The sequence below is a fragment of the Manis javanica genome, chromosome 12 (genome assembly GCF_040802235.1).
Source record: "Manis javanica isolate MJ-LG chromosome 12, MJ_LKY, whole genome shotgun sequence".
Classification (NCBI taxonomy): domain Eukaryota; kingdom Metazoa; phylum Chordata; class Mammalia; order Pholidota; family Manidae; genus Manis; species Manis javanica.
In genome coordinates, this window is record NC_133167.1 from 78744605 (window position 1) to 78757127 (window position 12523).

The window sequence follows — 12523 nt, forward strand, 5'->3', positions numbered from 1 at the left end:
AGTCAGATTCGTGCAATGGACCATGCATTTTTCATCAGAACCACACTACTCTTGGCCTTCTATGTAGGAAATGAGGTTTCAATTTTTCCACTAGAAATGATAGAGTTGGGTAGATGCACCCACATTCCTCTTTGATTTCCTATTTGCAGTATAGTTGAAATGGTTTCCTAAGCTAGGAATTCAAAAGTAAGTCCATGTTTCAATGAACTGTTTCAGATTCTAATGAAATGATTCATATTTGTATGGAAATGCAAAGAACTTAGGATGGTAGATCCAGTTTTGAAGAAAAAGAAAACAGAATAATTAAGACAACATGGCATCACTAGTAAATTGATGGGATTGCTGGTGAAAGTGTAAGATTTTATAAACAATTTAGGAAATTACATGGCAGTTTCTAACAGAGTTCAAAACTCCCCTCTCCCATGTCCTAGTAATGCCTCCCTAGGTATAGAGCCAAGAGAAATGGGTGCATATTTGAAAAATCTGTACAGATGTGTTCCAATACAATTCCTCTACTAGTTTAATACTCTCATAGCAATTTTGAAATATTATTTCCAAGTGTTATGTATTTTATTGAATTAGCTGTTCATTTTCTAACAATAGAAAATCTTTAGTAGTGGCATATAGGTTTATGTGTTCATGGTAGCCTTATTCATAATAGCCAAAACATGGAAGCAACCATTATAGGAGAATGGATAAACATATTGGATTTTATTCTTATAATAAAATACTGCTCAGCATGAAAGAGAACTAGATAAGGACACATACAACAATATAAATAAATCTCAAAAGCATTATGCTCAGTGAAAGAAGCCAGTATATGAAGTTACAAACTTTATATCATTTAAGTGGATTTCAAGAATAAGGAAATTGAATCCATGATAATAAAAATGAGAACAGTGGAGGTCTCTGTGTGGGTGGTGGGACATTGACTAGAAGAGGCATGAGGAAACTTTCTTGGGTAATGGAAATACTCTTAATCCAAGTGATAGTTATATGGGTGCAATGATTTGTCAAAGATCATTGAGCTCTACCCATTAGGTTCATTGCTGTAGTCCATGTGATTTATATTATTAAAGAGATACCGTGCTCTAAAACTTCTTAGCAAACTAGAAATGGAAGGAAGACTTCCAGAAATTGATAAAGGTATCTGTTCCTATAATCAATTTCTGTGTTTAAAAAAACCCTCAAAATTTAGTCATTTTAAAAACTATTATCTCTCATGTTTACTGAGTTGACTGAGCCTTGGGAGAGTTCTCACTTGGAGTCTCAAAGTGGTAGGAATCATGAGAAAGCTCAAATGCACAGTTATCTGAGATGGCTCCTTCTAGGCAGGCAGTTGGCAATGGTGTTAATCAAGAATTAGGTGAAGTGTTTACCTCAAGAGCCTGCACGTGGCCTCTTCATCTTGCTTGAGTTTATCACAGTATGGTGATCTCAGTGTCGTTGCAATTTTTAGAGGGCTGTTCAGTGGTCCAAGAATAAAGGAATATTCCAAGACAAGAGGTAGAAGTTGTTCATCTTTAGGGGCCTGGGCCAAGGATCTTGATGTTTTTTACCATTCAGAGTTTCACATTCATCCAAATTCAGCAGGCAGGGATATAGAACCCATCTCTTTATGGGAAGAGTATGTAGGAAAATGAGTCACTCTTCAATCCACCATGGCATTGAAGAGAAATCTATGAACAAAGCACATTAACATTTAGAAGTAGTTTAATTAAATTGATAAATATGTCAGAGATTCTGACAACATTATTTAGCTGGAGGTCCTAACTAATGCAATAAGCAAAGAAAATTAAGAGAAATGAAGATTGGAAAAGAATAGATTAGACTATCATAATATGCAGACCATAAGACCATTTCTCTAGGGGAAAAAAAACTAAAAATTGAAATTGATTTGAAAATTCAGCAACATGATAAAATAGAAATTGACAGATTTCTTTTATAACACTAGCAAAATCCACTCTAGAAATATAAGGAGAAAAAGATCCTACTAACCATAGCAAAAAAGAAAAGAAATGAAAACCCAAAAAAGCCCAAAGCTATAAAATACTTAGTAAGATGTATAACCAAAAATGTGGGAGAGCATTAATTCAAAGGCACAAAAGAAAATGAATGGAGGAAGAGTCATTACATCTTCCTGGAGTATAGATATGCTGCTTTTCTTCACACTAGTCTATAATATAATGCAATCCTAATGAATATCTTAACAGGGTTTTTATGAAACATATGACATTTAGACATTTTTTATAAAATTTTATACTTAGTTTATTCTAAAATGCATCAAGTGTGAAAAAGATAGGGAATAATAGCCATACAAGTTTTGTTTTAATTTATAGATACTTATTATATATCTAAAACATTCCATAGACCTTTTCAAATGCAACATTGTATTATGACTGAAGAAAAAATAAGAAAACAACAAAGAATTAAAAAGTAAAAGAAGTGACTGATCAATACACATATGCTAATACATAACAATCAGTTGTAACAGCTCAGACTATTCAACAAACAAATCTCAGAGGGATTTAAACATTGAATGTAGAAATGTTTATTAGAAATGAATATATGAAAATAAATTTCTTAGAGTCGGAAGTTAGATGGATTTATATATTTATAGATGATAAAATAAAGGAAAAATAATTAAAATCTTGGGTTAGATAAGAGTCCATGCTCAAAGTTAAAAGACTATTAGAGTAGATAAAATTAGTTGCATAGTATACAATAGACAAAAGATTAATATCCTGAATATATGCTAACTATTAAAATAAACACAAAATCACATTTGAATATAGGTTCTTCTAAATAGAAGAAACATAAATGGCAAATAAGCTTACAAAGATCTTCACTGCCAATAAGGCATAAATTAAATTAATACTAAAAGTCAATAATAAAATAATTATTTTCCTCAGGGATTAAATATTTTTAAATGCTGACAAATATCTTATTACGATATTGTGGGGAAAGATACCTCATACACTGTTCATGGGTTACAAATCAATACAGTCATATTTGCTCTTGGCTCTTGAAATTAAAAATGTTCATAATTTTTGAGCCAGCATTCAGCTTCTTTGTGTCTTTCCTAAAAAAATAAGTTAGGGAGTGAATAGCCTAACAAGTAGAAAAAAATTGGGAAAAGATCATAAATGCTATGGTTAGGGAAACTGATGAATATACTATGATCCATCCACAGTATGAAATAGTGCAAAGCAGTTATAAATGCTTAGCTAAATTCTTATTTTATAATATGATGTGAAACATGAAAAATGTAGATTTGATACATGAAATTGGTCCCTTTTATGTTTTCAGGGTAACACTTTCAATTTAATAAAATGAAAAAGATGTAAGGGAAGAAGAGAGGGATTGAGGGAGCGAGCAAGGGAGATGTAGAGGAAAGAGATGGAGGACAGAGAAAAAGACAGAGGGGGGCTATTGATGAGCAAACTGAGGCTCAAAAAGCATAATCGAATTTCCCAAAATTACACTGAGATGAAAGAACTGAAATTCCAAACACAACTTCACATTCATATGCAGTATCTTTCTACCATATACCAATGATTCAATTGAAAGGAATAAGAATGGACATAGCCTACATCAACAGAAGCTTGGAAAGGGTGTGATATATCCAGTTGGATATAGGGTTAGTCCTTGCTTTGGATCCCAGCTGTGCCTCTCACTGTGTGTTCTTCTATGTCAGTCTTAGAAGTTCTCTGCATTTTGCCTTAACCTAGACCAGTTTGGTCATGCTCAGTACTTTGTCTGTTGCCTTATTTGTCTGTTGTTTGTTTATATTCAATCATTTTTCCCATTGTGTCAGAAAAAAAACACCGCCAAAAAGTTTCAACCCTCCCCACCCCTGCCAACTCTCTTAAGAAGTGATAATGAAATTCAGTCTACATTGTGCTGTACCTACAAGCATTAATGCAGTAAATACTTATTAGCAAGGAGTCGTATGGTATATATGACTTAATTCTGCAAGCCAAATAACTCATTCTCTGTCATTTTAGGTGATCTGAAAACATAAAATTGAAAAGTTCATCTGAGCCAGACATGCCAATATAATAGAGCAGTATTGCCTATTAGAAATGTAATACAAGTAGCATATATAATTTTAATATTTCTAGTAGCATTGAAAAAGTAAAATGAGAAGTCAAATTAATCTTAATTATATATTTTATTAACACCAATATTTAAAATACTATTTCAACATGTAAATGAATTATTAATGAAGTATTTCACATTCTTCTTTTGTCATACTATGTCCTTGAAGCCCAGTGTGTATTTTCCACTTACAGCACATCTTGATTTGAATTGGCCACTTCAAGTGCACAGTACTCACAGGTGGCTAATGGCTACTGTATTGGACAGCGTTATTCTAGACACTCCGTTATGTTACTCAAATAATTTGCCTTGGGCAACTAGAATGCTCTTGCAAAAAATCTAAATAGAATTCCACTTAGGGATCAAGTCACAGACACCATATTAAGAATATAACTACAAAGGACTCATTTAATCCAAAGGTGAGAGGACTCTTTAAAATATTTTAATCAGTCTTCATATTTTTAATATATAATGCCAGTGATGCAATCCCATTTTAACATTCATAATGCTGATTAACAAGTCACTAGCTTCACCAGTCTAAACACATTCCTAACATTTTTTTTTATGCTGATTAGCAAAATAGCTAACAGAACATTGGAGATAAAAAGAGATTTTGGGTAAATCCTAGTCTAACATCCATGAAGTGTGGATTCTGATTGAAGCAACAGCCTCTTCCTAGTGCATAGCTTAAATAATAGCCATGTTTCACACTATCTAACCTGAAATACTTCAAAGTAAATTTGGACATCTTTGCACTGTGTCTGTTTCCTCATGTGTAAAATAATTATATTAATATGCAACTCAGAATATTAAAGTGAATTAGAAGCACTAAATACGAAGCAATCTGTAAACTGCAAAGTACCATTCAGATGTTATTGCTGTTATAAAACATGAACTTCACCTCACATCTCGCTTTTCTTGAATCAAAATGAGAAAGTATTTCTCCTTATTCTCCAAAAATACAGCTATATTTTTGTCTTCCCAAACCATTTCTTTCTAAGGCTGTACTGCACCTTTCATTTCATTTTTTCCCATTTAAATATTGCAATAGTCCCTTCAACAAATATAAGGGAACAACATCAATCTTATCTTAGTGCAAATGTTAATCCAAGTTTATGACCTTATTTAGTACCATTGAACATCATATTTTCTCATACTTAGTGAAACTATAGCCTCTACCAAAGAGATTATGTAGATTTTGGTTAAAGGGCAAGTTTTCTTCTCTTTCAGTGACTTACCCCTCTCTCAAAACTGCAAGGCAAACAAAACACAAAATAACTCATCTGAAGTCCTTCTGCCTTTCACCTTCCCATCTTATTTTTATTTAAAATGAAAAACTGGATATGCTGAATTTTATGAATGTGACCTTTAGGTTATCCTTATACATTTCTTTTTAAATTTTATAGATTCCCTACTGATGCTGCTTGAGCACATCTAGAATTTATATTACATAAAGAATTTAGGAAAAAATTATTCCAACTGGAGTTAACAACAGTCCTATTAGATAAATTGCTATATATATTAATTTTTTCCTCTCACCTTGGGGACCTCAAGCCCAGCAAGGTATAGTAAGTTGTTCAACATTTCTGACCATGGTAGTAACATGGTAGTATTTAGAATAATATTTAAACCTTTAACTATGATGTTTGCCTTTTGAAAAAAAAGAGAAATCTTTTTACCACTGTTACAGATCTAAAACACACACATACTTACACACATATACACATGAACATAGAATTCTAGTTTTTCCTGATATAGATATATCCATGTTTCTAACTTCAGGATTAGAAGTTACTTTGGGTTATTGGAAACACACATGGGCAGGTATTGATTAATTTATGCAGGAAAAAGATTCTTTTTTTCCCCACAACTATAGCAATTGAAAGAGTGTCTTCTACATATGAGATAAACCTCATTTATTTATTTGCTTCTAATTTTAAGTCAAAATAGGACTTTAAGGTTGGTATAGTTTTGATAATCTTGTTACTCAAGAAATGTGTCTAAATTTGAACTGAATTTTTCCTCACATACTACCATATTTATTTATACTCTGTGTGATTGTAACTAGAACATTATTATACAGTAAAAGTACTACTGTCAGACTCAAAGATGCAAAATACACAAGTTAAAACATTGAAAAATGTCATCAACTGCAAATGAAGCAAATTGTTTAAGTTTGCATCAACAAAATTCCTTTTGCCATTTGTAACATACTCAAGGGTCTGGAGAATTAGGGCGTGGAGAAAATTATTCTTTGTGTGGAGGGCATCACTATTCCACCTACCACACTTTTATACAAAGGTAGAATTGCTTTGAGCACTTTAATCATGTTAAGATCATTTCAAGTTGTTTCTTTCAGTTGGGAAGGGTTGGGGAAAACATTCATTAAATTAAGATATAAATGCAGTGCCTAAAATAACAGTTTTATACTCAGAATTAGAGGCCTCAAATGAAAAATAAGAAAAAAACCAAACAGGATGTTATATTTATAATCCCCATTAAAAATAGAATTGATTTGATACAATCAAATCATTTATGTGGAGGAGAAATTCCAGGCACTCACCCTGAAATCAGAGGAAAAAGGAAAAGAAGTGAAAAATTTGATAGAGAAGATGGATAGATTTAGAAATCAAAGAAGAGCTATCTCATTACATATTTTTCTATAGAAATAAACTACTCAACAGGGACAAAACATTAACATTAGTATAACAGTGAAAAGCTTTCTAAAGATGAACATTGAATAAATAATTTATAAAAGTATAAAGAAATTTAATTAAATTGAATACATGCTCATGCAGAGAGTTAGTCTGCTAACAATTTTGAATTTATAGCTATATGTATACTTATGTATATATATATATATAAAACATACTTCTATCTATAATTAAAAAATAGGGAGAGTTAGAGCTTCTGACTGCCAAAGCTGGAAAAATGTGGGCCACAAAATAACGTTAGTGTTGTAACCCCAAGAATAATATATAAGAATATAAAAAAGAATAAAATAAATATCTTGATTCCACACTGATATAAATAAATGTTTAAATAGATAAATATAAGAAGGAGAAGGGACAACTCTTCCTTACTGAAGATTACAACTAATCCACGTACAGGGAGCCAGAGCGCTATGGAAGGAATTGTATCCTGGTAAAATTCACATATTCACGTCCTAACCCCCAATATGACTGTGCTTGGAGGTAGGACTTGGAGGGGTAATTAAGGTGAATTGAGACCTTAAAGGTGGGTCCTATTCTGATCGGGCTGATATTCTTATTGGAAGACAGAGATTCACCAGACATGCCTCTCTTTCCATGCCCACCCAGAGAAAAGAGCATGAAAGGGCACTGAGAAGGTGGTCATCTGCAAGCCAGGAAAAGACCAAAACCAAATCCTGCTGGCACCTTGATTTTGGATTTCTACCATCCAGAACTGTTAGAAAATAAATTAATATTGTTTAAGTCACCCAGTCCATGGTATTTTGTTTTGGCAGCACAAGCAAACATAGAGGGAAAACAGAGAGGCACCGTTAACACCACCGCAGCAGTCCTCGTGTAGTCAAGATCACTGACGGATGCTCAAAGGAGTGAGCCAGAAGCTGGAGGAATAGGATCTTGGCACAGCCTAAAACTGTCCCCACGATTAAAGTGCTCAAAGCAATTCTTACCTTTGTATAGAAGTGTGGTAGGTGGAATAATGATGCCCTCCACACACAATATAATTTTGTCTGTCCATGTCCTAATTCTCCAGACCTGTGAGTATGTTACTTGATGTGGTAAAAGGAATTTTGCTGATGTAAAGTCAAACAACGTGCCTTATTTGCAATTGTTGACATTTTTCAATGTTTTAAGTTTTGTATTTTGTATATTTGAGTCTGACAGTAGTTTCCTCGCGTGCCTTCTTTATGAGGTAAGAATGCTTAACATGAGCTCTACCCTCTTAACAATTTTGAAGTGCTGAATATCACATTGTAACTATAGGTGCTGTGCTGTACAGCAGATCTCCAGTCTTATTCATCTAGCAAAATTGAAACTTTATTCCCATTGAACAGCTCTTCATTTCTCCCAATTCTCTTGCAACCACTATTGTAGTCTCTGTTTCTGTGACTGGCTATGTTAGATCTGTCGTATAAGTGGAGTCATGCAGTTGGTTTTCCTTCTGTGACTGGCTAATTTCACTTAGCACTGTGTCCTGAACCTGGAGTGACATTTCATTCCAGCAGCAGCTAATTCCACTTTGCAGTGTTCCCAGCCCCTGCACCAGCTTCATTATGCCCAAGGACATCAGCACCAATCTTGGTGCCTTCTCCTCAGATGTCTGGTTCTAGCTCCAGGGGCCTGACCTCTGAGTTTCTGAGGCACTACAGGAGCTGAACAGCACCCCTTCCTCGGAGATCTTAGTCTCAGCTCTATGCTGCCCTTTGTCCAAGCGTCTATGTTATAAAATTGCAAACTCTCCCTTTCGTACCCAGACTTCAGGGTGTACTTTCTTCTTTCACTGACTACATCAGTGACACCACTGTGTTTCCCTTTTTCCTTTTCTGTTTTCCACTAATACCCAGTAAACAATTCTTTATATTAAATTCTCTCATTGTTAAAACGACAGACATGTTTTTCTGTATCCTGACTGGGCTTTGATTGTTACATATTCTATTTCTATGATGACAGTACTAAGATGGATTATAGTAATCCAGACTTGAAAAAATGTGGATGCCATTAGTTCTGGGCATGATGTAACCTTATTTTTGTTTCTTTTACTTTTGCTGGAACATTGTCAGCTCCAGATCATTAATCGATTTTGAGGACACACAAGGGAAATTTATCTGAAATACCAAAGGAAATGTTTTCATAAAGCTTCAGTGTAATTGTTAGCAATATTTTATTGCTCTTTTTCACAGTCTTCCCATCCAGCATATTTGGAAACACAGTAACTTTTATAATTTTTGGTATGCTAAATTTCTAGCTTTTAAGCTTCTTATTTTTCAACTTAACAGGAGAAACTATCTTTACCAAGAGAATTTCCAAAAAAGAAGGCCCCATAATTTTATTACTAAAAGTTTACTTAGTGGTACTTTATGTCCACCACTTCACTCTGAAAAAAGTCCTTAAGTTGTCAAACTGAGATGAGGCGCATGGCAAATGGTCATAAAGGAGTACCTTCCCATTATTCAGCGAGTCTGTAGCTAAAGCTAATGCAGAACTGGGCAGGATAGTGTTTTTGCTTCAGTTTATTATACTATTTTTATCAAGTGATGACACATTTTTTAGAGTCTGAGTAATTTAGTCAGGATTTTTAAAATTCAGAGCACTTAATGAGCCTAAATATTATCACTTTATTTTAAAGAATCTGGCCAGCAGATGGAAGTCATTGTGTCCTAAATGTGAAAGACTATGACATGGTACTTTTATCCTGTGTAAACAAAACAAATGCACATAAAATGCTCCTTAAGTTCATGTCACTGTCCATGCAGGTTTTACAGTATTTGAACCTATCTTGATGACATGCCAAGTTTTCTACTTTTTTTTAATAAAAGTTTAATGAAATGGTTGCACTAGCTCTGTGTCTGGGGAGGTCTCTTCTAGTGCAATAGGCAAAATCTCAATGCAGATGGGGAAGGGCTCTTGATCAGGAAAGAATTCTTGATCAGATCAAACAAGTCCCAGCAAGAAAGGAATTCATTAAAGCAAGAGTAGGAGCAAAGGTCAGCAGCTATGCAGGCAGTAGAGAGCAAGGAAGAACAGAGGGAGAAAAGGGAAAGTCCACTAAACTCCTGCTTGGCAGAGGGCAAATCCCTTGCCAACTCCTAAAGCCAAGGTCACCTGGCATCCAGTGTCAGTTTGATTTGCATGGCAAAGAAATTATATCCCAACCACCTCAGAATTTGGGGGAGCCACAGAACCCTGGATGGAGTAAGATTATGTTCTGAGAACTTCCGCTTACCTACTGGCCTGAAATAAAACAGGGAGAGAAAAAAAATTGTGTTAAGACTAGGAAGCTGAATGAAATAGCAAAGTGACAAAAGACATTTACCACTAGAGGTGGAGGTTGGAGAGTTCTTGTCTTTATCATGGAAAAGAGTTCAGAGACAAGTACAGCTGGCTTATTAACAAGAAAGTTTATTTGATACAAGACAGTACACTCCGAAGGGAGTGCGGGTGACCTCAGAGAGGAGGCTCACTTAAGGGTTTAGAGTTAGGCATTTAATAGGGCTTTTAGGGTAGGGGTCAGCATAAGGCATGTTTTATACATCAGATTCATAATTCCTTTGAATTTTTGTCTTAAGAATAGGGTTATTTAAGTGACTATCTGTTAGGGATCTCAGTATTCTTTACCCAGGTAGATTTATTTACACCCTGGACTTCTATCTCACGTCCTGGTTACAAGGTTACTTAATTGATTAAGTGGCTAGAAGAGGAAGAAGAGCATATAGATTAAGTTAAGGAATAAGATGGGCTGTTTTCACAGGCTAAGTACGTTTTACAATAGCATAACCGTTGTCCCATTTCCCTGCAGATATATCTCACTACTTTTTATCTAATATAAAGAATAAATGAGTAAATTTAAATAAAATAAAAATTATTTATGATTTCCCTTAATGGTTATACTATATTTTAGACACAACTATGAAGTCTGCAACCTGAAATAGTCTGAAAGATATATGTAACTCATCAAATGTAAGAGTTTTACATTTATATGTAATTTTAGATTCATGGTATACTAATATTGCCCTAACACCATAATATGTACCAATGTTTTTCATTTTATTTTCCTTAAATATAATATTTCCCCCTATTATGTCATTTTTGCAATTGATATTACTTAATCATTAAGTGTTTTTTGAATACATTCTGGGTCAAAACTATGATAAAAAGTTGAAAATAATTCCATTTTGTAGGTGCAAAAGAGCTCACTAAAAAAAATCATTCAGAAAATAATCTGCAATTTCTCCTTCAGCCAATAGCTTCTAAAATACATTGATTTCACAAAAGGTGAGCATTTTCCCTGTTTCTTAGTACTGTGTTTGGTCCTGTCCTACAATTGAATACAACATCTTGTTTAGAAAGAATGACATGTGATCTGAATAAAAGACCAAAAATCTCCCCCAAAAAACCCATTTAGCCAAGACATGACTCAAGGTGCCAGGCTTTTCTTGCTAGCTTGCTTCACGCCTCCCTAGGAAAGTAAACAATTATTGTTAGAAAAAGTGAACATAACATTTTTGCAGGGAAAATTCAACTCAGTTGTGTAACAGTTCTTGAAGCCTCATCAAAGTAAACGCAGGAAGCCAAAGACCTTGTAGCTTTGTCTAGTTTGTCTTAAAAATAGGGTTCTATTACTCCTAATAGAACCTCAATAGTTCTATTTCTTCTACAAAGCTACTTTATATCTTTCACTCTATACAAAAATCCCATAAACAAGTAAAACATCTTATTCACCAAATAGTTTCCAGAGAATAGTCACTGAAATAAAAATTCACAGGGCTGCCAATTTTTGTTTTTTAAAAATTGAAGGGTAATATGTTTAATCGTCAAGTAAGTTTAGGAAAGGATGAATTACATGAAGTCATTCAGCTATATTTTAAATCCTAGAGTGGGGAAACCATATCTGTATCTATTTCTGTACCCTTCATCACTGACCTTTCATCAAAAGTGCCTTAGAATAGGCATCTCTCAAATTCTTAAGATGTTCCATATTGCTAATGCAAATTTTTTATTTTTGTGCATTTTAAATCGACACAATTTTCACTAGGACAGAAAAACCCATGAAGCACATTTCCTTGGAGATTTTAGTTAACATTAAATAACATGAAAGTACTGAACTGTGTCTTGACAGTCTCTCCTACTGTAAAATGTAATGACATTATATAAGAAGTATTGAAAAGATTTTAAGGTAAGTATTGAGCAGAGCAGTGCATTCTTTAAAAAAGTAGTTACATGAGAAAAGACTGATTAACAACAAATACTGATTTTGGAGTTTGTAGATGTGAATATTATATTATTTCCTCTTTGTGTTTGAAATCAAATGAGAGTTATTCAGACAGATGGAATTTGGCTTGGGTCTGTGGCCACCCTCTGGGCCCTAATACCTCCCTCACATTTGTCCTTGAGAAATTCCATCCAAAAGTAAATCATCGAGCAGATTTGCTAGAACACCGTGAAGGGAATTGCCTCGGACCTCCTAGACCCGTTAGTCCAAACAGAGAATGACAGACCTTGGGATCTGCCTAATGAAGAAACACTTGGGTTCTCTCTAGCTGTAACTGCTGGTAAAAGATGGGTGGGGCAGATGGCGCTGAACCAGGCAAAACTCACTTTCTATCTTCAGCCTCAGTCAGACAAGAAAATATTTAAACCTCTGAAGGAGAATAGGTAGGGTGATGGGAAAGAGCAGAAGATACTTTCCTATAACATTTTGAAAATTTCTGTAT

The 12523-nt window shown here is 34.2% G+C and overlaps 2 protein-coding genes across 2 annotated transcripts in view; one reads left to right on the forward strand and one right to left on the reverse strand.

Moving 5' to 3' along the window:
- Positions 1 to 820: 820 nt before the first annotated feature.
- The window catches only part of LOC140845303 (uncharacterized), a 286923-nt gene continuing 275220 nt past the window's right edge, over positions 821 to 12523 (reverse strand). Inside the window, exon 4 of the mRNA XM_073219286.1 lies at positions 821 to 1679. Coding sequence (XP_073075387.1) covers positions 1645 to 1679 — 35 coding nt within the window. The 3' untranslated portion in view covers positions 821 to 1644. The remainder of the gene's footprint in view (positions 1680 to 12523) is intronic.
- LOC140844845 (uncharacterized) overlaps positions 12382 to 12523 on the forward strand; it is a 144267-nt gene continuing 144125 nt past the window's right edge. The window contains exon 1 of the mRNA XM_073217769.1: positions 12382 to 12464. Within this exon, the coding sequence (XP_073073870.1) occupies positions 12382 to 12464 (83 nt within the window). The remainder of the gene's footprint in view (positions 12465 to 12523) is intronic.